The 26,479-nt window shown below is 45.3% G+C and overlaps 2 protein-coding genes across 2 annotated transcripts; one reads left to right on the forward strand and one right to left on the reverse strand.

The window, feature by feature from the left end:
- Nucleotides 1-948: 948 nt before the first annotated feature.
- Nucleotides 949-5,799, forward strand: EXOSC3 (exosome component 3). Its single transcript, XM_004580969.4, has 4 exons — nucleotides 949-1,269; nucleotides 1,723-1,872; nucleotides 3,927-4,078; nucleotides 4,966-5,799. Exons 1-4 carry the CDS (start codon nucleotides 949-951, stop codon nucleotides 5,165-5,167), a joined length of 825 nt encoding a protein of 274 aa, XP_004581026.2. The 3' UTR covers nucleotides 5,168-5,799.
- Nucleotides 5,800-7,560: 1,761 nt separating this feature from the next.
- TRMT10B (tRNA methyltransferase 10B) lies at nucleotides 7,561-25,564 on the reverse strand. The gene is made up of 9 exons (XM_058672708.1): nucleotides 25,190-25,564; nucleotides 22,351-22,555; nucleotides 21,778-21,886; nucleotides 20,431-20,555; nucleotides 18,669-18,821; nucleotides 15,867-15,945; nucleotides 15,220-15,287; nucleotides 8,798-8,921; nucleotides 7,561-7,672 (listed from the first exon to the last, which is right to left on the reverse strand). The coding sequence occupies exons 2-9, from the start codon at nucleotides 22,534-22,536 to the stop codon at nucleotides 7,566-7,568; spliced, it is 951 nt and encodes a 316-aa protein (XP_058528691.1). The 5' UTR covers nucleotides 22,537-22,555; nucleotides 25,190-25,564; the 3' UTR covers nucleotides 7,561-7,565.
- Nucleotides 25,565-26,479: the final 915 nt, after the last annotated feature.

The raw sequence follows: 26,479 nt of genomic DNA on the forward strand, positions 1-26,479 counted from the left end.
AGAATTGCAGTCAGAGATGGTCGGATCAAATATACAAGTCTAAAAGTGCACCTGGCAAGCAAGTGCCTCAAAGCTGGGCAGCCAGATTGGAAGTAGCTGAAAGCTCTGGGTCAGGACACCCATCCCCAGGAACTCTCACTTCTGCAGGGAAATCTGATCCAGCACAGCTGTGCAGTATCCCATAGGGGCGCTGGTTCGTGTCCCGGCTGCTCCACTTCCCTCCCAACTCCGCGGTTGTGGCCTGGGAAAGCAGTCAAGGACTGCCCAAAGCCTTCGGACCCTTGGGACCCTACAGCCACGAGGGAGACCCGGAAGAGGCTCCTGGATTCGGATCGGCCCTTGCAGCACTTGGGAAGAGAATCAGCAGATTCACTTGCAAATCTGCCTTTCCAATTATATATTTAAAGAGCCTCAAGAACATCGGAAGTCCCGAGGTCCTTGTAACCAGGTGTTTGGTTTTGCTTATGTGAGCAGCTGGTGTGCTACAAGTAAAGCAGCAGATTTAGCTGAGTTACTGATTTTCCTATGCCATGCAGAAACAGTTAATGAATGTGCGTGTGATAGAAATATGTGGGGTTTTTGTTTGTTTGAAAGGTGGTATTACAGAAGAGACAGATGTATTTTGGTATGGTCCGGGTCCTGAGAGTGGAAGCCCAATTGATTCAAGCTGTGCTTTCTTCGTACCGACCCGTGAACGGACGGCAAGCTGGGTGGTGGAGAGCGGACAGGAGGATCCGCGGACAGGAGGACCCGGGTGAGGACAGGAGGACGCGGGTGAGGACAGGAGGACCCTGGTGAGGACAGGAGGACCCGCGACCGGACCAGCCACTCGGCTTCCAAACCCACAAACCACAGCCGCTGGCGGAAGCGGTCCGCCGGAGCCGGGCCCGCTGGTGCACGCGGAAGCGGAAGTCGGATACCCGGAAGGCTGTTCGAGGACCGCCCAGCATGGCTGAAGCGGCGCCAGTCCGGGCCGAGTCCGCTGCTTGCTGCCGAGTACGGGCGGCGCGCACGGTGCTCAACCAGCTGGTGCTGCCGGGAGAGGAGCTGCTGCTGCCGGAGCACGAGGACGCGGGCGGCGCGCAGGGGGCCGGGGAGCGGCCGCTGCGCCTGGACGCCGGCGTGAGCGCGCGCGAGCGTGTGGTGTGCGGCCCGGGGCTGCGGCGCTCCGGGGACCGCCTGCTGGTCACCAAGTGCGGCCGCCTCCGCCACAAGGAGCCCGGCGGCGGCGGCGGGGGCGCCTACTGGGTGGACTCGCAACAGAAGCGGGTGAGCAGGGATAGCGGGGTCCTGGTGGGGAAGGCTGCTGGGGCTGGCAGTCCTGTGCCCGTCTCACCGGCGGGTATGATGGGAACGTGCAACGGGATAACAGGCTTGTCGTTTGGAGGGGGTGAAATCTCTCTCTCAGGTAGGACAAAGTGTCTATGCAATATCCGTTTTTCGTTCCAAGGATCCCGGTGCCCTGGGACCTCGATGCCTTGAAACATAAGGGGCTTAGTGCTAGACTGGCACAAATGAGTAGAAGCTGTAAACTTGAGAGTTTTATATTGTGATTTTTTTTCTCCCCTAAACGTGACATAGGATGAAACATGTATGGGTTGTATGAACTCGTAAACTTGGATTCCAGAACATTTAAAAAATGAACTCCTTAATGACGAAGCCACCTGTTGGGAGAGGTCTTGTAAAGATTTCTCGCCATGCGTAGCTTGTTCTGTTTTGTAGTATGTTCCAGTGAAAGGAGACCGTGTGATCGGCATCGTGATCGCTAAATCTGGAGATATATTCAAAGTGGACGTGGGAGGGAGTGAGCCGGCTTCCTTGTCTTACCTGGCGTTTGAAGGTGCCACCAAGAGAAACAGGCCCAATGTGCAGGTGAGGAGGGGAGCGCTGGATTTCACGAGAAAGGCCCACTGCCATTTCTAGGACGGGTCGTGTCTATAGGTGGCTGCATGACCTGCTCTGCCAGCTAGGCAGTGGTCTCACTAGGCATCTGTTCAGGCTCTCACAGTTCCTTAAGCTACGTCAGGATCACAGCCTCACACTTACCTCACATTTGCCACGGAAGGTTCTTGGGGTGCTGCATCTCTCTGAGGTCAAAGATCTGTGATCTGCTGTGATACCTTGTGGGTCCATATCCAGGACCAAGGTCAGCGGTGCGGTCATTGTCAGCTGGCTGTCCCTCCTGTGGAGGAGTAATCTCCCCTAACATTTATCTTTGGGCTTCTCAGGTCACGTGGCCACGCTCTTCTCTCCACCCAGGCCACTTTGCCACGCCACCTCTCGTGTGTCTGTAGTCGCTTCAGCTTACTTTGATCCTGTTTTATCTTCTGCATGTCTATCCCATTATCACCACTGTTCACGTTCAGGCCTGCATTCCCTCTTGACTGACTTTAGTGATCCCACTAACATCTTGTTGCCACACTTTCCGTTAAATTTTAAAAATTCTTCTTATTTTCCATCACAGAGCTTTGTAGATACAGAAATTCCCCCTTTCCCTTCCCTTTCTCCCTCCTTGTGCCCCTCCCACAGTTTTCGCCCGTATTATTTCAGTACAATAATGGCTGCCACACTTTCACCCCCTCCAGGAGGCTTTGGGAGTTGATACCTCCTTTTCTAGACCAAAAGGAAGATTCTTCAAAGGCCACAGACTTCCTTGGTGTGACACTCTTCCCTCTTTACTCTTTCACACAGCCATGCAGGAATCACACCCAACTCTGCTGCTCTCATCGGTTTCTCAGGTTGTTCCCTGGGTCAGGACTTGCATAGCCAGAGCCCCCTTTTCAGCCTGGGGACCATGGGCTCATCCTGAGAGGCGTGGCTGAACAGGGCCATCTCTGAAAGGCGCTGCTGCTTATTGCTCTCAGTAGCTTTGCATTAGCTGAATCTGGCCTGGAATGGGATTGGTACATTACCAGTGGCTCTCCAACCAAATGCTTCCAGAGCGTCTTTTGTTCCTCACTAGGAACATGGTCACAGACAAAAAGTAGATATTCAAGAAGTATTTCCTTGAGTGGACAAGTCCTCTGTTTCCTCAGGTTTGTCACTCTGAAGTTTGGTCCCATGAGATTTTTACTACTGTATGGAGAAATGTCTTTGTGAATTACCGGTGTTCCATTTTGCTTTGGATAATCTGCAAGTCAGCAGTTCCTTCCTTTCCACAGTCTGCTTCTCTAGAGTCACTCTCTATGAGACATTGTTTTATATCTGCCTGGAAGCCACTTGCCACAAGGGCCTACTGGGGACTTGAAATGGCTAATGCAGCTGAGAAGCTAAATTTAAATATGCAATTTTTAAAAAGAATATATCTATCGTATTCTATTTAAAAGGCAGATTGACAAAAACATTTCATTCGCTGGTTCGTTCTCTAAATGGCCATAGGAATCAGGGCCCTGCTGGGCCAGGCTGATAACAAGAGCCGAGAACTCCTGGGTCTCCACGTGGATGCTTGGGGCCAAGTATTAGGGTCATCTGCTGCTGCTTCCCCAGATGCATTAGCAGGGGACTGGATTGGAAGCAGAGCAGTCAAGACTCAAAACCTGGCACCCCAGTAAGGGATGCCAACATTATAAGCAGTGGCTTAACCTACTGTGCTACCATGCAAGCCCCTAAATGTCTGATTTTAACTAATTGAAATGTGAGTTTAAATAATTGCAGATGGGTAGTGGTTACCGTTATTAGACAATACAACTCCAGCGGGTTTCACTCGAGAAGGCTCCTAGTTTGGGGGTTTCCTCGTGGGTGCAGAGAAAGGGTACATGTGTTCATTTTGCTCTCCTTCAAGACTCGATTCCAAAGTGACCGTGGACATCCTAGAATGTCAGTCCCTTAGCCTCAGGACCCTAGATAGCACTAAGGAGAACCAATAGCAGAACCACTAGAATGGTGTGCAGAGAGGAAACTAGCTGGTTTTTTAACTCCCATTATAGGTTGGAGATCTCATCTATGGCCAGTTTGTGGTTGCTAACAAAGATATGGAACCAGAGATGGTCTGCATTGACAGCTGTGGACGAGCCAACGGAATGGGTGTGATTGGACAAGATGGCTTGCTTTTTAAAGTGACTTTGGGCTTAATTAGGAAGTAAGTGACTTGCCTGTCTTCTAATAACTAAACTTTCTTGAAAAGCTAATCTTGTGGAATTAGCTTCTTGATAAATGAATTTCTCCTGGAACTTAACACCCAAGTTGCACATTTATAAACTCATGAGTTTAGTTCTGTCCCTTTGCAGTGTGAACATATCCAATTCATTCCTATCAGGCTGTGTAGTTTCTGGTATTAGTGTAGTGTTGGGGCTAACACTTTATGCTTCAAGCTCTTCCTCTACCTTGTTCAAATCTCTTTCAGAAGGCTTGCAGGGCTTACAGGGGAAAAAAAAAAATCAGGTGTTCTTTCAGCACTGTAGGTAATAAAGAATGATTATAAAGTCCAGAATTCAGGCACTATGAGGCAGGCACTTGATACTGGTTAAGTCTCTGCTTGGTACACATTCCAGCTCTGCTTCTGATGCAGTTTGCTACTAATGCACCCCTGGGAGGCAACAGGTAATAGAAAAAGTGCCTGTGTGCTTGCCACTTCACTACAAAATCTGGATGGAGTTTTGAGCTCCTGGTTTTGGCGTGGTCTAGCTGTTACAGGCAATTGGGGAATAAATCACCAAGTGGACAATTTCTATTCTCTAATAAAATTAAAATTAATAAAAATAATTGAGGAGTTCTGTTAATTTGGGGAAGAACAGATGGTGACAAAGGAGTTTGATTTTCTTGTAAGGGACAACTCACCCCATCATGCCTGAAGTGTCGACCTTCTTGAAGAAAGGGGGTGGGAAATGTGCATTTTGGGGATGGAGTTGGTGGAATTTTGAATTGCTATGGAAAACGGCCCAGGAAAGGAGCCCGCTTCTAAAGGGGTGTCAGGACACACACCGCACCGCTTTGTTAAGGTTCCTTTTCTTTCATCTTCCCCAACAGACTATTAGCTCCAGGCTCCGAGATCATACAGGAGGTGGGAAAACTCTATCCACTGGAGATTGTATTTGGAATGAACGGTAGAATATGGGTGAAGGCAAAGACCATTCAGCAGACATTAATTTTAGCAAACATTTTAGAAGCTTGTGAACATATGACAACAAGTCAAAGAAAACAGATCTTCTCTAGACTGGCAGAAAGTTGACCGGTGTGGACTCTTTTAAATGGGTCAGTTGAGCCAAGAGACTGGATTTCCTGGGAGAAACTTTTTTCAGGTAAACATCTCCCTCTTAAATCTTCAGAAGACAAGATGTAAATATATACTATCTTCGTAAAGTCCTAAATATTTTTGTAAGAAAGATACTGGTTTTCTCCCATTATCTGTGACAAAATAACTGTAAATTATAACTTTTTTTGTTCTGTACAATCAAGTTTATTAAAAAGTTATTACAGTTTATTATAGTTAATTCCTTTAGTTTTGCTAGACTGCAGCTTCAGTGGGGAGTTTGAACTTGGCATAAAAATGGTCACTTTCTGATGCTAGTAATAAAGCATGTGAGACAAAAGAAGCCGGTGAAGCCACACTGAGCTCCAGCATTCAGTACGACCCAGCAAGTCTTATGTGTCGGCCAGTCGTTTCTGCATGGACTAACTCCTTCATCCCTCACAGTTGAAGGAACTGAGACACAAGGTTTAAACTGGCTTACATTCCCAACTACTATGTGTTCTTCAAACTGACATTACAGGATATTTATATTCTATTTTGTAATATACTTTGTCAGGTTCAGATAACAAATTTATCACAACTGCTAATAAAATGTCTCTAGTTGTATTTCACTTTTGTATTATAGGATGTTTGGTGTTGAACTTTCGTGTTGTACAATTAATACCACCCTAATGTGTTCCAGTCTTATTTTGCAAGTCATTTTCTAGAAAACAAATAAAAAGCTACCTGTTCTAGGTTTTGGATGAGTGGGAGAGGTTCCTGGTAAGAGTGAGAAAGGACAATGATCCCATTATACACCATGACTAGCAGACAGTACAGTTTGGTGGTTCTGGGGTCACAGATCTCTCTAGTCCCTTTTGGATGAAAGAGATTAATATGTTGATAAAGACATTTCCTAAGGACTGGTCTGTTTTGAAACAATAAAAACAGTGATTTTTCCAAGTGATCATGGCTCCGCAAGAATTGCACTCTGTGAGGACAACCGAATAGCAGAAAAAGAACCTCTTGGTTCTTTTTGAGTTTGTTAGTAGTTTAGCAAGTTTGTTTATTTATTTATTTATTTATTTTAGTTAGTAGTTTAGCAAGTTAACTAATCCAAACAGCAAGAGTAACTGAAACAATAAAATACAGGGAAGGAATATGAAATTTGCGTAAGAGGTAAGCTAACTTCCCTAACACATCAGGTCACAATGCAACACATTCTTTATTTTCAGGACTTCGAGCAATACTTCTTGTTCTTATTTGAATAATTATTATCGTACAGTAGTCAGTCCCCTCATCTGGGGACATAGTCTGAGGTTCCCAATGGACATCTGACACCACAGACAGCAAATGAAGAAGGGGACAGTAAGAGGTTAACAGCAATAATAAAATGGAATGTTTGCTATAATCAAATGATTAAAACCTGAACTGCTTATTTTTGGAATGTATCCATTATATTGACCTCACTTGGCTGTGGATAAGGAGAGACCACTCTAGAATTTAGTTTGTAGAAGGCTGAAAGGGATATGAGAATATTCATACAACTCACCCTGTGGAATCCCACCATTAGGAGGAGAGAAGCTCTCCTTGCCCCTGTCAGCATGAGGGAGAAGAGAGTCGGCGCCACAGGAGGGAGCGAAGGAGAGCAGGTCAGCACAGGCCGAGTCCTGCAGAGCTGTGTGTACATGACTGAATTGGCAGAGGAATCTGCATGATCATGCGAAGCTGGAGAAAATCAAATTTTATGATGCCAGTTTCGTGCAAATTCAATTAAAAACAAAACTATTCACTTATGTATTGGAAAGTCAGATTTACAAAGAGAATGGGAGATAGAATGATCTTCCATCCGCTGGCTAATACCCCAAGCAGCTGCAATGGCTGGAGCTGAGCCGATCCAGAGCCAGGAACCACCTCCAGGTCTCCCCATGGGCGAAGGGTCCTAACGCCATGGGCTGCCCTCGACTGCTTTCCCAAGCCGCAAGTGGGGAAATGGATGGGAAGCGGAACAGCCAGTACAGGAACCCACCCTCAATGGGATCCTGGAGTGTGCAAGGCAAGGACTTTAGCCACTAGGCTTCTGTGCCAGGCCAAAACATTCAATTCTTGATGCAACAATATTTACATCTTTACGTCTTTGACAAACAGACTAACACAGAGCTATGTAGTTTTAGGGCTAATTACTTGTTCTGTAAACTTTTTACTTAACATGTATCTGGGCACTTTTGGTGAGGCACTATAGAAGATAAAAAAGAGCACAAAAATGAAGTTCCTGTCACTAGTTGATTCCATCCCATGACTGAGACGATCCAAGATATCGTGGAAAGGTAAGTGTGTGCAAGTGCACCCTGTGCTCTGCTCTTTGGTAAAGCCGCCAGCAGCTGCCTGGGGCTGCCCATCACGCCACAGCATTGCGCAGCACAAAGCCTTTCCCCGAAGACACGCCTTTCTCCAGTGCTGCAGGCCAGCTGTGAATCTCAGAGTAAGCAGCCAGGACATCAAACACTGTTACAAGGAAACAGAAAACGGTAACCACACAGGAAAAAGAACTAGGAACTGGCTGATGAGGAATCAGTGTTCTCGAATATTTCATTCAACGAGCTGCTGCCCACCACACACAGTGGTTGGTCTGGAGCGGATGGAAGAAAAGCTAGTGGCTTGCTCAAGAACCTCAGACCAGAAGTCGATGAATGGATATTGCTGCAATTCATAAAAATACCGTAAAACGGGCTCAGAAAGAAGGGGTCCAGACAAGGCTGGGAAGGGGAGGGAAGCCAGCTAAGTAGCTTCTGACCCAAATTCTAAACAAAACAAGAATTCACCCGAAAAACAACCAGGTTTAGCAAAATCATGCTTCAATGCTATAAAATGCTAAATACTAACATTGAAATAGACAAGAGAGAGCTGAATAGCAATCTATGGCCATTTTAAGGTATATAGAACATGGTTGAATATAAACCAAAATTGAAATGTCTATGAGGAAGTCACAGGTTTCGGTCGAGAACCTGCATTTCCCTAGTAACATATTGGTTAATCAATACCATGTCAATTAATGCCATAATGTTGTAAATGGTTGTAAATACTATGTTGGGTTTTTTACTTGATTGGGATGATACTCTGCTGGTTCTACCTTCAGACCAGAGATGGTCTCACCAAGAAGCCATTGAACTTACCAGGACAATAAGATGCTGGACTTTATGATTGGTCAAAACCTCCAATGAAAGAATCTCAACTGAATTTGAACTATGGAAATGCAACAAGGTGGAGCAATCCGCCGTGGGGGAGGGAGGGTTTGAGGAGGAGTGGGGAGAATTCCAGTGCGTAAAAAAAAATGTGTCACATAATGCAATGAAATTAATAAATAAATAAAAAACGAATCAGGGCTAGAGCACGTTGAAAAAAAAAAGAATTCACTGGTCCAGAGGTTGAAAGCTGGACATTCTGGGCCAAGTGGACAATCTGAACTATCTTCAACATTACTGGACCAGGAAGGAAATGAAGAATGCCATTCTAAAGTCCAGCACAAATGCCACAAAGTATATGCACTGAAGTTCAAGCACATTGGTCACTGGAGAAAATTAAAGGGCTGAAATAACGCCCAGTAGGTGTGGGCCGTGGGACAAGTGGTACCTTGGTTGATGGCCAGGATCTCTGAATGATAGTTTTTCTCATTCTGGCATCGGACCATGTATTCCTGGATCGGCAAGCGGGCCGTCCTAACAGAGTGCTCCCGAGCCTTCTGAAGTGTTACTTTCTGTAATCACAGTTATATATATTTATAATCATAAATGACATGCAGATATATCCTAATACACTCACAAATTGTGAGAATTCTGTTTACCACTATCATTTCCATCTGTAATCATAATTAAAGGGTAAACATTTAAAATAAGTAACTTACAGCAGAATAGGAAACAGCAAATACTAAAGAGTATGTGTTCCAAGGAAGAAAATGCTTATGTGGCAGGGTTTTTTTTTTTTTTTGAGGGGGTGTGGGAGACATTTATCCAAAAGCCTCCACTTAGTGCCACTTATAATAAGGAAATCAGCAGATACATCTGCGGTTACATTTGATATCAAAAAGCCTAAACAGAAGAATCTTGCTTGTAACTCAGTTCTGCCATGTCTGGAGTTTTCGGCAAATTACAGGCAGCAAATTTACGTAGAAGGGGATGAGAAGTAGGCATGTGGTTTAGTGGCTAGTTTGTTTTTAAGATTTATTTGAAAGGCAGAATGACAGTGAGGAAGTGCTGGTTCACTTCTCATGGCCACAACAGCCAGGGCTGTGCCAGGCCAAAATTGGGAGTCAGGAACTTCCACCTGGTCTGCCACATGGGTTGTAAGGACCCGACTACATGAGCCATCTTCCACTCCTTTCCCAGGCACATAAGCAGGAAGCTGGATAGGAAGCGGAGCAGGCAGGACTTTAACCAGCACTCATATGAGATACCGGGACCCAAGTGGTGGTGTAGACCCCTCCCCAAATCCATTACTATTTCTCATAGGAACTACTTTTTACCTCTTAGAATTAAAGAAAAAAATAAAAAGGTTTACATTATTAGAGTAACTTTAAAAATCTGATTTGGGAGGAGCCAGCATGGTGGCAAAGCAGGCTAATCCTTTGTCTACAGTGCTTGCAACCCATATGGATGCCAGTTCGAGTCCCAGCAGCTCCACTTCCTGCTTATGGCCTAGGAAAGCAGCTGAGAATGACTAGAGTTCTTGGACTTCACATGGAAAACCTGGAAGAAGCTCTTTTCTCCTGGTTTTGGATCAGCTCAGTTGTGGCTGCTGAAGCTATCTACAGAGTCAACCAGCAGATGGAAGACTTCTCTTTTGTCTCTCATCCTCTGTCAACACTGCCTTTCAAATAAATATAAAATAAACCACAAAGAAAATGGCTTGGAAGAGGCTTCAAGTGCCTTATCTGTGCTAGTTTAGCACCCATCCAGTGTTCGTCCTCAGTGACCTCTCTCCCCCTTTGGCCACATGTGCTTTAAAAGGACAACTGTGACCGAGAGGGATTTCTCACAAGGTCATTCCTTTCAACTTAACAGTTCCAAGTGATATTCAGCCAAAACGTCTCTTTTCCCTTCAACTCATTCATCTAGTTCTATTACCCGAGGGCCAAAATAAGTAAATGAAAATGTCCTCCCACAAGGTAGCCATTCATACATGGCAATGGCCATGCTGCTAGGAATCCTCTTGAGTTCACATTGATGGTCTTAGTGCTGTCGACACTTCTTAGAATATGAATATGACTAAGTCTCATTCACATTCATTCAGTTCAACCTTTTCTGGAATTGTCTAGTCCAATTTAATTTAGGGTCCCAATGTTTGGACCATGAGCATGTCTAACCAACTAGAATGGTGTGACATGGGCCTAGCACCTTTCTTTGTTGTGATCCTGAAATACTTGCCTCAGATTCACACTAAACAGACTTCTAGGAGAACTTCCAAAAATGTCCCACATGACATAATGCAGATGGGGTAAGGTGCAGATACTTAAAGACTGCACTAAAAATAATATTGCTTTACATAGGTGAGCTATAATGTTTGTTCGAAAAATTCTTACTTAAATAAAAAAGAAAAAAAAGAAAAAAATTCTTACTCATTTACAATCACTTTTAACTAGAGTATGGAATTCTAAGTTAGGAGATTGGGTTGCTGCCTCAGAGATTACAGTATAGTTTTTGTTCTCTGTATACTTAGAGACATAATGGTGTCCTGAGGATATGAGATTTTCAGTGTATTTCTGTGAAGAAGACAAACTCCCAGTAAAAATGGGAAAGTTTAGGGCAGGCATTCAGTCTAGCAGTTAAAACAACAGTTAAGACATCCACATTCCATATCACAGAATAGAAAGCCTGGGTTTGATTACTAGTTCTGGCTCCTGATTCCTGCTTCCTGACACTGCAGACCCTGGGCGGCTGCAGGTGATGGTTTAAGGAGCTGCATTCATGCCAGCCACATGGAGACCTGGATTGAATTCCTAAATTCCTTGTCCAGCCTGGCCTAGTCCTAAAGTTTTGGAATATACCAACTGAAGGGAACTCTAACACTGTCAAAAAATCAGTAAAACAACTAAGTAAATAGACATTTAAACCAAAATGTCTGATACATCTGAAAAATCTTTGTGCTCATTATGTTTCAGTTTGAAATGTTAGTGGTGAGATAAAAGAGGCCAGTGCGTTCCCACTGCATGTGTGTGTCATATATGGCCACTGGCCCTATGCTGCTACAGCACAATGGTGACAACTCAGGGCTAGGCGGGGCTCCTGCACTGTGATCCTTCCGGCTTTTTATTCTGAAACTTTTCAAACTAAGGAAAGCTGAGCGAACAATAAATAAACATTCCTTCCTGTTGTTTAGATTCACCAGTTAATATCTTATTAAATGTGTTTTTCTCTTTTTACATATAAAACTATTTTGTGGGTTGGAACTGTGGCACAGATAATTCTAGAGCTAATACATGCCGACGGGCGCTGACCCCCTTTGTTGGGGGGGATGTGTGCATTTATCAGATCTACTTGGATAACTGGAACTGTGGCACACAGGGAGAAGTTGCCACCCGTGATGTCAGCATCCTGTATGAGCACTAATTCAAGTCCCAGCTGCTCCAGTTCTGATCCAACAGCTTGCTAATGTGCCTGGGAAAAGAGTGGAAGATAGCCCAAGTGCTTGCATCCTGGATCACCCCTATGGGAAACCCTGAATAGAGTTCTAGGTCCCTGGCTCTGGCCTGGCCCATCCCAGACTACTGAAGCCAGCCACTACAGTGGTTTGAGGAATGAACCAGATTTATTTACTATTTATTTAAAAGGCAGAGTTACAGAGACAGAGAGAGAGAGAGAGAGAGAGAGAGAGAGAGAGAGAGAGACATTCCTTCTGCTGGTTCACTGCCTATATGGCTACAACAGCCAGGGCTGGGGCAGCTGAAGTCAGAAGCCTGGAGATTCCTCCAGGAATCCATGCATGGGCCCAAACACTTGAGCCATTCTCCACAGCTTTTTCAAGTCATTAGCAGGGAGCTGGAGGGAAGTGGAGCAGCCAGGAATCAAACAGGTGCCCATAAGTGATGGTGACCACCACACACTTAACCTGCAATGCCATGGCATCAGTCCCATATTATCACTTAATACAGAGTTCAGGTAAAATCTCTCCATCTGTCCCTAGTGTGCTTTATAAAGTTCTATCAATGCTGAATCCAATCAAGCCTCACATACTGCATTTGGCTGTTAGGTTTTGTCTCCCTGTTTGAAGTTCTATTACATTAACTTCTTAAAAGTTGAATCCTGGTATCTTACAGAATGCCCCCCACTCTGGAAATCACTGTTTCCTCAGGACTTGCTTTAAATATTTATTCATTTAAAGGCATAGCAACAGAGATGGAGAAACAGAGAGTAAGACAGCAAGAGAGACAGATCTCTTCCAGTTCACACCCCAGATGCTTGCCATAGCTGGGGCCGGACCAGAACAAAGCCTGGAACACCAACCAGGTGTCCCTGGAAGTTGCAGGGACTCAAGTATTTGAGCCATCATCTGTTGCCTCCTAGGCACATTAGCAGGAAGCTGAATTATAGGCATATGCAGAACTGAATCTCAGGCATTTCCATGATATGAAGGCATCCCAAATGGCCACTGCATCACAACCCCTGTCCCTCCTCATGACTGGTTCATTAATGAGAAAGAAAGCTAGAGGGAGAGAATAAGAGAGACAGCGAGCTCACTTTCATCTGCTGGCCTATCCCCTACATGTGAGCAAAGGCTGGGACTAGGTAGGGCTTAAACCAAGCACTGGGAACTCCATCCAAATCTCCCAGATGGTGGCAGCTCCACTGCTTGGGACACCACTGCTGCTCCCCAGGGTCTGCATTAGCAGGAAGCTGCAATCAGGAGCTAGAACTGCGACTTCAACCTGGGCATTCTGAAATGGGATGCTGGTGTCTCAAGCACTATCTTAAACACTATTATCACATCAGGAGGCACATCCTGTCAAGGCTACTGGTTTCAAGTACAATCAAGTTTGGACAAGATGGTAACCAACAAATTACTTCAATGTAATGGTGCATTTTTACCTTTGGAATCATGTAGGCTCATAATTTGAGATCATGTACATAGTTTGTCCCTCTTTTGTCCAATCAAATACCTGAACTGATAATTACACTGGGAATAACAAAATGATGACTTTCTAATTCTTTTAGCTTTCCTCATTTATTAGCTGGTATTCTTCTGTGACAGATCTCTTGCCCATTTTTTAGATTTTCAGTATGGAGTCAGGGAATACCAGTGTTTTAAAAATAGATGCATTTGGGCCTGGCATGGCAGCCTAACAGCTAAAGTCCTCGCCATGAACGCACCGGGATCCTAATTGGTTCTAATCCCAGCAGCCCTACTTCCCATCCAGCTCCCTGCTTGTGGCTTGGGAAGGCGGTTCAGCATGGCCCAAAGCCTTGGGACCCTGTACCCACGTGGGACACCTGGAGGAGGTTCCTCGCTCCTGGCTTTGGATCGGCTCAGCTCCGGCTTTTGTGGTCACTTGGGGAGTGAATCAATGGACGGAAGATCTTCCTCTGTCTCTCCTCCTCTCTATATATCTGACTTGGCAATAAAAAATAAATAAATCTTTAAAAAAATGCATTTAAGCTATCATCTGCACTAAAAAAAGTGTAAGTATACATATGAATTATGTACACAATATGAAAGACATCTACGTGCCTGGCGTAATGGTACAATGGCTCAATGGCTAAACCCTCACCTTGCAAGCGTTGTGATCCCATATGGGTACCAGTTCATGTCCCGGCTGCTCTACTCCTCATCCAGTTCCCTGCTTAAGGCCTGGGAAAGCAATAGAGGATGGTCCAAAGCCTTGGGATACTGACCCATGTGGGAGACCTGAATAAGTTCCTGACTCTAGACTTTAGATCGGTTCAGCTCCAGCCATTGTGGCCACTTGGGGAGTGAACCAGTGGATGGGATCTTTCTCTCTGCTTTTCCTTCTCTCTGTAAATTTGATCTGCCTTTCCAATAAAAATAAATAAATCTTCTTAGATATCTATGTAAAGCATACATATACAACATATTTGTGTGCTCATAGACTATGTCAAGTAGGACACACAGGAAAACGTAAGAGTGGTTGTCTTGGGAGGGACGGAGGTGGGAGGGAAGACTCATTTCTCTACTCCTGACTGTGCACTTTAAGATACTACTTAACTTAACTTATCTTTGCTATGAATATTAGTAAACAATAAACAAAGGAAATTACCTCAGCAATTGTTTTTACAATAGAAACATATTTCAAAGGCTGAGTAACGCTTCAATTATTTCAATGAAATTCTCATTCAAGGAAAGACATCTGGACAATGTCACTGTCATCTGGACAATCTCATGGGGTAAGATTCATGTCAGAGCATTGTGGGCAGAGGCTTAACTGACACCAGCATCCCATATGAGCACCAATTAAAATCTCAGCTGCTCTAAAAACAGCAAGGGATGGCATGATGCTTAGTCCCCCTGTCCTTCTTGTGGGGAGATTCAGATGGAATTCTAGATTTTTGGCTTAGCCTGGCCCACACCAGCCTCAACCCAGCCAGTCTCAGGTTCAGCCATTACTGCCACTTGGGGAGTGAACCAGTGCATTAAAGATATTTCTCTGTTTCTCCCTCTCTCTTTGTAACTCTACCTTTCACATAAATGAATAAACCTTACCAAGAATAAAAAAAAGGGTCCTATCAGGAGGGAGGGTGGTTTGGGAAGGAGCAAGCTACCCTCTCACAAAGGGCAACCTGCTGGTTCAGCATGCTGAGTCAATGCTCACTTAGTCATGATCAGGGTTACCCCTAAAAAACTGAAGAGAAGAAAAAAGCTCAACAGCGGCACTGCAGTTCCTGACTGCTGATTCTGTCAGGCCAACAAGAAGAGAGGCTGCTTCCTAGCCTGGGAGGTGAGGCTCGTGTGCAGGCCCTTCCAGTAAGACCATGACAGGGCAGGGACCTCTAACAGCAAACAGTGCTCTTCCAAAGACACAGGTTGAGGTCAACGCAGACACTTACCTTCTGGACGCTTTCATCCACAAGTCCCCCAAGGATGTAAACTTTGCTGAGATCAACATCTTCAAGAGCTAAGAAAGAAATGAAGGTCACTGGATCAGATCAAATTCAAAGAAAGCAAAAGGAAATAATTAACAGTAGAAATACAAATTTAATGAACAGGAAAGAAAAATATCACTTGCTCAATAAATTGAAAGCTCTAACAGATCACTTGACAAACCGTGGGCATCTTTTAATTAAGAAAAAGGTAGTCGATCCAAATCAACATTAGGTTTAGAAAAGAAGCAAAATCAAAAGAAAATAATTCGAAGAGAACATTATGAATAGCTCTATACCAATAAATTCTAAAGTTTTGTGAAATGGATGGTTTTCTAAGGCAAGCAGTATCCTGGCATTGGTCCAAGGAGGCCCAATGCAGGTAGCTGAGCAAGGATCCTGGAAGAACAGCCAGGCAGCACACAAGGTCTAGTGAGGGTGGAAGCCCTGCATCTGTGTTGCTGTGTGCGTGGGGCTAAACACAGGCAGAAGTGAGGGATCTGCCCATCAGAGGGGAGCAGTTCTTGCTGAACCCTCGAGTGGAGCCCTGGGGAACACCGTAACAGAGGGCTGGGCAGCATGAGTGACCCGAGTCCACTCAGCAAAGTACATACCGTGTTCGGAGTCCGGAGTCAGGTAGACAAGTGTTTCCAGAGGAAAGACGCTAAAGCAGTCTTCTTCTGTTATGTCTAGCTGAAAAATGCAAAGGATCCAAGCAGGAAGCTGGTTAAAAGCCCATATTTAATAACTAGTTATTGGGCCTCTAGTTTTTTCTCAGGCACGGCTCTAGGTGCATTAAGGGGCTGCCTGTCTGGCAGTTTCTTCTCAGAAAGTGTTGGATCAAGCAGGGGAAATAAAAAGGCACAAAACACCTAAACGAGGAAGTGAGATGGAACTCAGGCAGGTACAGGGAACTTCCCAGAAGTAACCATGTGGGAATGACCCCAGGCATGACCAGTGGGGGGAAAAAGGCTGCAGCTGAGCGTGTGAGAGGAGGCGAGATGGATACATGCAAAAACAAAAAATCAAAGCCGACAACCATAGAAGAAAATCAGTAAAACAGCACAGCAAATGACATGACCTGTGAATTGGTCTGTGCAATCATTAAAAAAGTGCAGTGGGTGGGTGTTTGTAGCAGTGGGTAAGATGTCACTTGAGACGCTAGCATCTCATATGACAATGCCTGGGTTCTAGTCCCAGATCCACTCCTAATCCAGCTTCCTGCTAATGCCCATTCTGGGGACTGCAGATGATGGCTCAAATACTTGGGTCCCCACAATTCATGTAGGAGACGTGCAAGGAGATTCTGTCTCCTGGTGTTAGCCTGGCCAAGCTCTAGCTGTTACAAGCATTTGGGGGAGCGAATTAGAAGATGACAGATAGGGTCCGGCACCATGGCCTAGTGGCTAAAGTCCTTGCCTTGAATGCGCTGGGATCCCATATGGGCACCGGTTCTAATCCTGGCAGCTCCACTTCCCATCCAGCTCCCTGCTTGTGGCTTGGGAAAGCAGTGGAGAACAGCCCAAAGCCTTGGGACTCTGCACCCATGTGGGAGACCTGGAAGAAGTTCCTGGCTCCTGGCTTCGGATTGGCATAGCGCCAGCTGTTGCGCTCACTTGGGGAGTGAATCATCAGACGGAAGTTATTTCCTCTGTCTCCTCCTCTCTGTATAACTGACTTTCCAATAAAAAAAAAAAAAAATCTTAAAAAAAAAAAAGATGACAGATAGGGTCCAGGGTCATGGCTTGACTGGCTAATCTTCCCCTCAAGAGCCGGGATCCCATAAGGGCAGTGGTTCATGTCCCAGATGCTCTACTTCCCATCCAGCTCCTTGTTGAAGGCCTAGGAAAGCAGTGAATGATGGCCCAAAGCCTTGGGACCCTGCACCCATGTGGGAGATCCGGAAGCAGCAACTGGTTCCCAACATCAGGTTGGCTGAGCTGTAGCCATTGCAGCCACTTGGGGAGAGAACCAGCAGATGGAAGATCTTTCTCTCTGTCTCTCCTCCATAAATCTGCCTTTTCACTAAAAAAAAATTTTTAAATGACAGATTTCCGTCTCTGCTTAAAAAAATATAAGCACAAATAGGTAAAGGTAAAAAGGTACTTCAGCAGATATTGTTCAGACAGCAGCATCAACACAGCTAGCCGTGTGGCACGACGAAGTATACCCTTCATGCCTCTCACCTCTGTGGACCTCCCGAGGGAAGGGCAACCATTGCTTAGCCGCAGCCACACACAGCCAACACATAAGGGTATTCTAGCGACAGAGTGATTTGTATTCTCGTGTGTTTATCATTCCACTCCTGAGATCCTTGGAAAAAATCTTAGCACTTGCTAAAACTCATTTTAAGTTCACAGTACTTTCTGCTTTTAATTTTTTTTTTTTTTTTTTTTTTTGAGAAGCAGAGCGTGACAGCAAGAGTGACAGTGAGAGTGACAGAGAACAAGAGAGAGAATATGTGTGTGTGTTCCTATCTCTGGTTTATTCCCTAAATTCTTGAAACAACTAGGCATGGGCCTAGCCAAAGCCAGGCACCAGACTTGGTGCAGGTCTCCCACATGGGTCACAGGGCCCCAGGAACTGCAGCTACCTCCTACTGCCAGGGGGGCATCAGCAGGGATAAGTTGGACTGGTAGCAAGGCTGACTTGAACTCAGTTACTCTGATACGAAACCAAGGCATTCCAAGCAGCAGCTTAACTGCCAGACCCAACACCTGCCCCTAAATTCACATTACTTCCTAAAGCATCCTTTCCTACCTCCATCACAGAACAAGAAAGGAGTCATGGAACTTCCCAGAAACATTACTGGAATATATATATATATAGCATACAATATACAGGATACAAAACACAGTCCTGGGTCCTGGAAATACCAGATTGCCAATTTAGTTGAGGGATGAGACATTTTTTTTGAATGTAGAACTAATGAGAAGACCTGAAATTGTTTCAATATTGAAAACACACCATTCTTACATAGAAACACACAACATTACAGTGGTCTGTCAGTACCTACAGAGGACTGGATTCAAGGACTCCCAGTGACACGGAAATACAGCAAGAGCAAATACAAAGTCCCTTACATAAAATAAAATGTTACCAGATCTGCAGACAAACTATACACTTACTCTAGTATACATTTCAAGTCTCAATACAATGTGAATTTTATGTAAATAGTTTTCACAGTGTATTGTTTAGGGAACAATGACAAAAAATACACCTGCGTTTTTTCAGTACAGATACAATCGTTTTCTTGTATCTTTTCAATCCATGGTTTGGGTGAGCCTACAAACACAAAACCTGTGAATTCATTGGGGCTGAGTTTACATCAAAATATGAAAAAGTGACAAGAAGAATTACCATTACAACACAATCTTCAGACACTTGTTATTAAAGTAATATGCAGAAGGACATACCAGGTAACCAGAAAATCCATCATTCATCCTCAAACACTCTTCATAGAGGGGACTGTCTGTTGCGAAGCCAGTGAGGCAGATCCAGAACGGCCTGGCAGCCTTTTTGTTTGACCCGTACAACCTGCGGATCTGTCCAGCCAGCCTACTCAATTCCTTCAAAGAAACAAGGACAACGGGAGGTGGGACAGGCCAACTCTCTAAGTTCATCAATAAATAACTGCACAGCAAATCTGCCGAATTGTGCTCTAGAAAATGTCATGAACTCGACTAGCCTCTTTTACTCTGTAAGTGGGCACATCTGTGTGTGAGTGTGTGGAAGCCTAGGAGGTCACACCTTATGGATGAAAGTTCAGGTAAAAATACTAGCCAAGAAATAGTGAATCAGTGAAAAAAACAGAATTCTTTTTCCTGCCAGCCCTGCTGTAACATTCAGATGTATATATTTAATATACAGATGAGATTACTTTAGCTATCATCTAAAATTGTACCATGCAATAGTTACTACTTGAGTTATTCAAAAGAAACTAGGTAACTAGAAATTTTTACACTCCCCTCCAAAAATTTAGTCCCATTCTCCCTGTCTCCAACAGATGCCACAGGGGTTGGAAGTTTTAACTTTGCACCCTGATTCAGAGACATCCTTCTTATAGACAGGCAGCTTCACAAGTCAGCCTGATTTATTCAACAAAGACAAGAGAATGCTTCTGGGAACAAGCGCTTGGCCTAGCAGTGAAGACACCAGCTGGGACGCCTGTACTGCTATGGGATTGAATGTATTGCTTTGTTCTTATTTCCGGCTCTCTGCTGATGTACATCCTAGGAGATAGCTGGGTGATGATTTCAGCAGTTGGGTTCCTGCCATTCATGTGAGAAACCTGGACTGAGTCCCTCGCTACCAGCTGTGGCTTGACACAGCCCAGGCCAATGCAGGCATTTGAGGGGGATAGAGTTCTTTCTGAATCCAGACTTGATTTAATGTGATACCTCAGTTATATCACAAACATGGAGATTTTTGGTTCACCTTTTTGGATATCTATAATTACTGATTTCATGCTAAGAACCTGTAGCTTTCCTATATTCTCTGAAAAATAAACACTGGCCTGGGCATTTGGTACAGAGCTCAGATGACATGGGGGATGTCTATACCCCCTCTGGGAGTGCCTGGATTTGAATCTGGGGTGTTTCCAATTTATTTCCTGCTAATGCATTCCTGAGCTGATAGTTCCAGTATTCAGGTCCCTGCCACCCATGTGGGAGACCCAGTGAGTTCCGAGCTTCTGGCTTCAGCATGGCCCAGAACTAGCCATTGTGGACATTTGGAGAGTGAACTAGCAGATGGAAGATCTCTTTCTGTCTCTACGTCTTTGCCTTTCAAAGAAAAATAAATGTAAGAAAAAAATCATTATTAAAATTAGGAAAAAGGGTGATTTCCCACAACATGCCACCCTACAGATATTCCTCTTCCCAGGAGAAGGCCAAAGATTCGGAGCCTAGAGAACTGATTCTGAAAAGCTCCATTCACACTGGGGACACCGTGAACAGAATGGCCAAGGTCTCAAAGCAGATGAAACCACAGGATGTCCACCCTCTTTCCACCTTCCTCATTTCAACCATCCTGGAATTCAGCAGCCCAATGCAGTAAGCCAAACACTGGGTTTATAAAAGATTACAGAAGCTGAAGCTAGTCATATTCTTTATGACAACTGCACCTTTTGGGCCTCCCTCAAGGGAGCGGGGATTCCGGGCTTAGTGAATGCTCTACCTTCTTTGACATGTGGTGGGTCATACTCAAATCAATACACAGTCTTGGTCCTGAGCGTTTGGCTTCCAAAAGCTTCTCTTTGGTTAAGGCTCTCAGAAAACGTTTGCTGTGCTGGGGGCAGATGCCTAGAGCAAAAATACCAGGAAGGGAGAAAAGTGGGAAAACAGGAATGATCTTCCATAAGAAACAAAACTCTCAGGCCAGATGAATAGTGGTGGTGTATATAAAGAAACTTCAGGCTCAGGTAGGATATTTGTTCACTAGAGTCATGCATGGCAGAGCGGGAAGGAGTGTAGGCTCTGGTGCACGCAGATGGGTTTAAAAGCAAGTTCACTTTGTTCACTTTGTCCCTGAATTACCTGGGGCATGTTACTTAATTTCTCTGAGCCTCGCCAGTACCAATCTCTTAAGATAATCTACATACATTCTTAGAACTACACTTTGCACTCAGCTGTGAATCAATACTAGTGGTTTTTGGTATTGTTCCTTCTACTTCCTCACTTATAACTGGACAGTCTACATTTGAAAAGCAGCCTTGGGGTGGACACTGTGGCACAGCACACTAAACTGCTGCCGAGGATACCTACATCCCCTATTGGAATGCTGGTTCAAGTCTCTGCTTCAATCCAACTTCCTGCCAGTGTATGTTGGGAGGCAGCAGTTGACAGTTGCCAGTGCTTACGCACCTGCTATCTACCTCGGAGACCCGGCTGGAGCTCAGGGCACCTCCGGCTGCAGCCTGGCCCAGCACCACTGCGTAAGGGCATCTGGGGAGGCGACTAGCAAATGGAAGTTCTGTCTCTGGCTTGCTTTTGCTCTCTCTTGCTCTGCCTTTCAAGTCGATGAAAACCAACACTTTATGTATAAATACATAGACATTTTGAAAGAATTTATTATTTGAAAGGCAGAATGATCAGAGAGGGAGGGAGAGATAGGAAGATTTTTTGTCCACTGCTGCACTCCTCAATTATTCCAAACATCAGGGTTGGGTCAGGCTGGAGCAAGGAGCCAGGAACTCCATCTGGGTCTCCCATGTGTGTGGGTGGCAGGAACTCAAATATTTAGTCCATCACCCTCTGCCTCTCAGGACCAGCAGCACCAGGTTGGATCAGAAGCCAAGAAGCCAGGACTCAAACCGACACTGACATGGGATGCCACATCCCAAAGGCAGGTTATCCGGCCGTGCCACCACACTTGTGCCAAGCTGCTTTGATACTCTGAATGCAACAGAGCAGGACGATGAGCCCCATCTTACAGGTGTTTGTCTACTAGAAATCACTACTCTCTGAGAATATGCAGACAGCAGTTTATTAATCAACAAATGTGATTCCATGAGCAACTCATTACCTGGATTTTCTGCACGATTGGCTTTTCTTCTTTCTTTTTCTTGTTTCCTTTTACTCTTCTTGGCTGCAACTATTCTTTCCCAATGTCTCTGTTTCCTCTGGACATTTTTCTTATGTTATCCAGAAAACAAAATTGTTTGAGAACTTCATAAGCACCAAAAAGGAAAATGAATATTAGAATAAGTTACTTATTTTTTTTTCACTTACATGCAAAGTTAGGAGCAAAAAAGGATATCAGTAGTAAAAATGAATCCAAACTGAATTGTACTTAGAGAAAACACAGCCCTAGAAAGAGAGGTGACTCAGCTATGGCTACAGGAAATACCACAAGGACAGAACCAACAGTAGAGTTTAGATCCCTGATGCTTCTCTGGCACAGAAGTCTCCATGGAAATTTACTTACTTTTCCTATGATTCAAATGCACCTGAAACTTTAAACCAACCAACAGGAAATTACTTCATCACTTAGAATACATACACAAGACTGACTCCTGGTCTTCACTACCAGCACCCATTCCCTTACACCAGGGTGCTCTGTGACATCCCATCATTCACAGCCCCTCGCTACACTCACTGAGCACCATGACGCACTGCCCGTGGATGGAGTCTCTTCCCCCTGGCGCTCACATCCCACGTCAATCTGCAGAAGCTGGAAGCTTTCGGAGACCCCATCTTCATCTGTGCCCTCCAGGACGCCTTCCTGCTCCTGCAGAACAGTTGGCTGTGTTTCCTGGGTACTCCCTTCCAACTTCCACTCCATGTACTTGGTCCTTGGTCCTCTGAAAAAGGTGCAATAATTTGTGAGACATTTTCTTTTTTTTTTTTTTCTTTTTATTGTATTGTTGTTGACAATCTTTACATAGTTAATTACAGTTAAAGGAAAAACAAGGAAAAAAAAAAAGGTTTAGGGGATAGGAAAGTGGGTAATGCTATTATGTCCATATTGTTTCCATCATGTATCTGAGGTAAAGGGGGATATTGAGGGAGAAGCCCCACCCGGTTTCCTGCCCACCCTAAGTCCTGGATGTGGGGCATGCTCTGAGATATGTGCTCGAGTGGTGTTAATAGTTCTCCAGTTATGAATCGCTGCCAGTTTCGCTCGATGAGGTCGTCCACCGATTGATATGGTCCATCATAAATTCTCCGTTTGCCCCATAATTTGCTGCCAACATATAGCTGAGACGAATGATTGTCCTGTTCTGTCTTCTGTCTTTTCTTGGTTAGAGTTGTGAGATATTTTCTGACTACATTTATATAGCATTTCATCACACCCAGAGGACCAATGCTGTTAAAAACACTGAGCCACGTTTGACGAACACAGAAAAGACTTAGAAGCTTATCATGTACTCTGTATACACGTCCTATTCCAGATGTACGTTGTCAGACTATTTTCTCACTGCTTGTAGCCTGTGCACTCATTTTCTTGTCTTTTTAAATATTTACTTATTTTTATTGGAAAGGCAAATTTACCCATTTTCTTGTCTTTTTAAATATTTACTTATTTTTATTGGAAAGGCAAATTTACAGACAGAAGGCAAGATAGATTCCAGTCACTGGTTCACTCCCCAAGTTGGCCACAAGGGCTGGAGCTGAGCTACTCCAAAGCCAGGAGCTTCTTCTGAGTTTCCCACCTGGGTGCAGGGCCTCAAGTCTTTAGGCCATCCTCTACTGCTTTCCCAGGCCACAGGTAGGGAGCAGCATCATAAGTGCATCTGCTGGGACATAAACTGATGCCCATATGGGATGCTGGTACTACAGTCAGAGACTTAATCTGATATATCGCATCACCAGCCCCAGTATTTTGTATTTTTATTTGTGTTTGACCATTAATTTAATCCATAAACACTCAGGTCTTTCTCTGTGATGGGCCTTGTGGGGGAGTGACTACACAGTACCACCTGCGGTTGTCTTCGGAGAAGTCACGCAAGTCAGAGTCAGGAAAGGAGTAGCTAGAGGGGCCATAGAGAGACAATGGATATTGTCTTTAAAATTGAAAAGTTGTCGTTTATAACCTCTCTTCCCGCAATCAGGAGGGACTATGACTACACTGACCTACACATTGAGCAGCGGGGAACCTGCCAACAGCAGTGTTGCTTGGTTACTGACTTGAATTTTAGCCTCGCCACTCCCTTTCCCCTTTCTGTTCCCTTCCCGGAACCTAACCCTCCTGAAACTCCTATACTCTTTTTTCCCTTTTATTTATTTATTTTTTAAAATTTATTAATTACATTGTATTATGTGACACAGTTTTATAGGTACTGGGATTTCCCCCACCCCTCCCCTAACCCTCCCCCCATGGTGGATTCCTCCACCTTGTTGCATAACCACAGTTCAAGCTCAGTTGAGATTCCTTCAAAAACTCCTATACTCTTCCAGGATGATTTTTAGACCAGGAACTGGGGAGCTGGGAGGATGCAGCAATATTGAAAATCAAATAAAGACAACCCAACCAGTATCAGAAGGGTCTGTGACACAGCCCATTGGAGCTCCCTGAAGGCGTGGACCATCTCTTCTTCAGCTTTCCGTATCAGCATTAGGCTGACACAGAATGGGAGCTCAGAAACAAACAAAAACAAAAAACGCTGCACAGGAGCTGGCCACCCAGGAAGCCTTTAAAGAAAGCCCAGGGGAAGTTGAGCATCCCAGAAAGTGGACCTGCTGAACTTATGGGGAACACTCACCACACCCAGGTTTAGCACGTCTTTACTCAAAATCCTTTTGTGAGTCCGCACAACAGGTCGAGGGCTGAGAAGTGGAGCTACCACACAGATGACCGTCACTCACACCGTCTTCATGTGCCCAACACCACCTACTGGGGGTCAGAGAGGAGGGGAGCGGTGACCGTTCACAGGCCTCTTTCCCCCGCTGGACCACCAGCCCCTGTAGCAAGTAGAGGACGAAGAGTTGACCTGCAAACCACCCCTCCACCCCAGTATTCTCGGCCTCACAGGATGAAAACTTTTCAGGTGTTTGACAGTCTTAGAATCAAGCTGTGACATTATTTGGTCTTCTTTGTGTCTGAACCTCCCCACGCCCACAATGGCCACGGCCAGATGCTCCATCCACACCGTGCCAGCTGGGTTAATTCACCCTCCACACTTACACCGAGCTCACACGGGCCTGGACTGTCCCTCAGTCCATTCCCACCCGTAGGGGGTCTACGCCAGCATCCAGCGATGGAGCAGCTAGTCGGCCTGCGCCTCTTTCTCCGCTCCAAACTGCAGCTCACTGCAGTCCTCCAGCACCTGCAGCTCGGGAACACCCCTCTCCCGCCTTCCCAAACGCTCGGCTTCCCGCCAGGGACTGCAATCCGAAGAGAAGCACCGAGACACGCCGCTTCTTCAGCTGGCGCCCGATGCAGCACCCGCACACCCCTCACCAGACCCCGGCAGGATCTCGGTTCCCGGCACTACCTGACGCCGTCACCTCACGCTGCAACCAGACAGTAAGGGAGGAGCAGTTTCGTCCCGCCCCGCACAACTTCCGGTTCCTGCCTTCCGCATCGCATCCTGGGAATTGTAGTTTTCCATCTGTCAGTTCTGTGGGCAAGGAACAAATCGGCGGTTTCAGCTTCTACTCTTGTGGAGCGAAGTATTCCTGTGATTCCCCGAGCCTCAGTTTCCCCGTCTGTAAAGGTTCCAATCGCAAATGCCGGATACTGCGATACTGGGATGAATAAAGCCACGACTAGGCTGGCTTGTCATGGCACAGCGTGGGAACCTTGGCCCTGCACTGGCTTCCCCGCCACCAGCATGAACTGTATTTCCCCATTCGTGCAGCAGCTCCCACCTGTGCCCCACCCGTGCTTCCAGCACTCCCAGGGTCTTGACAGACACCAGTCCCCTTCCTTTTACTGCTTCCATGGCTGCTGCCCGAGTCCTCAGGCCTGACCTCACCCCTGCCTCCCTTGGCTACCCTGTGTAAGACCAGCTCATTCCCTCCCCGTCTCAGCGGTTCTTAGTCCGTAATGCAATTTATTTTTTCCGTGTCAGCGCCGACTGTAAATTCCTTGAGGAGAGGATGCTGTCATAGTCCCAATGCCGCTGTACAGTCTCTGAGGACACATCACAATACAGGGATACAGTTTTTCTTTATTAATGTAATCTTTTGGAGAGACAGAAAGATGGGATGAGAGAAAGAGAGAGGGAGAGAGAGCTCTTCCATCTACTGTTTCATCCCCCAATTCCCGCAATATCAGGGTTTGGTCAAGCCTAAACTGGGAGGTGGGATCTCAATCCACATCTGCCATGTGGTGGCCATCACTGCTGCCCCCTATGGGCCGCATTAGAAGTTGGAGTCAGATTATTTTTCTTTCCTGAAGGGTCCAAATTCTATCTACAAAGCCATGGGCCCACACCCTTTATTCGATATATACTTAACATGTTAGTGCTAATGCTGCCTCCACAGGATGCCTTCCATGATTACACCTCTGCCACTGGCCCCCAAATTATTTCTGTTTTCTTTGGGTTCTCATTGGTCCTTCCTGGTCTCCTGGGTGATTCTGACCACATCCTGGTGTGTCTCTCAGAATCTCTTCCAATTTACTAGGAGCTCTTAAAGCTAAGATTCTTCATCATTTTCTTCTGTAACCCTGCACCAGGGACCAGCTGTCACAAGTCTACCCTAAATGCATGCTGAAAGATTCATCTGCTGTGAGGCTAAGTGGGAAGAGGAAGGAGGGCTGTGAATAGGCACCTGTTTCT

The sequence above is a fragment of the Ochotona princeps genome, chromosome 14 (assembly GCF_030435755.1).
Source record: "Ochotona princeps isolate mOchPri1 chromosome 14, mOchPri1.hap1, whole genome shotgun sequence".
NCBI classification, from domain to species: domain Eukaryota; kingdom Metazoa; phylum Chordata; class Mammalia; order Lagomorpha; family Ochotonidae; genus Ochotona; species Ochotona princeps.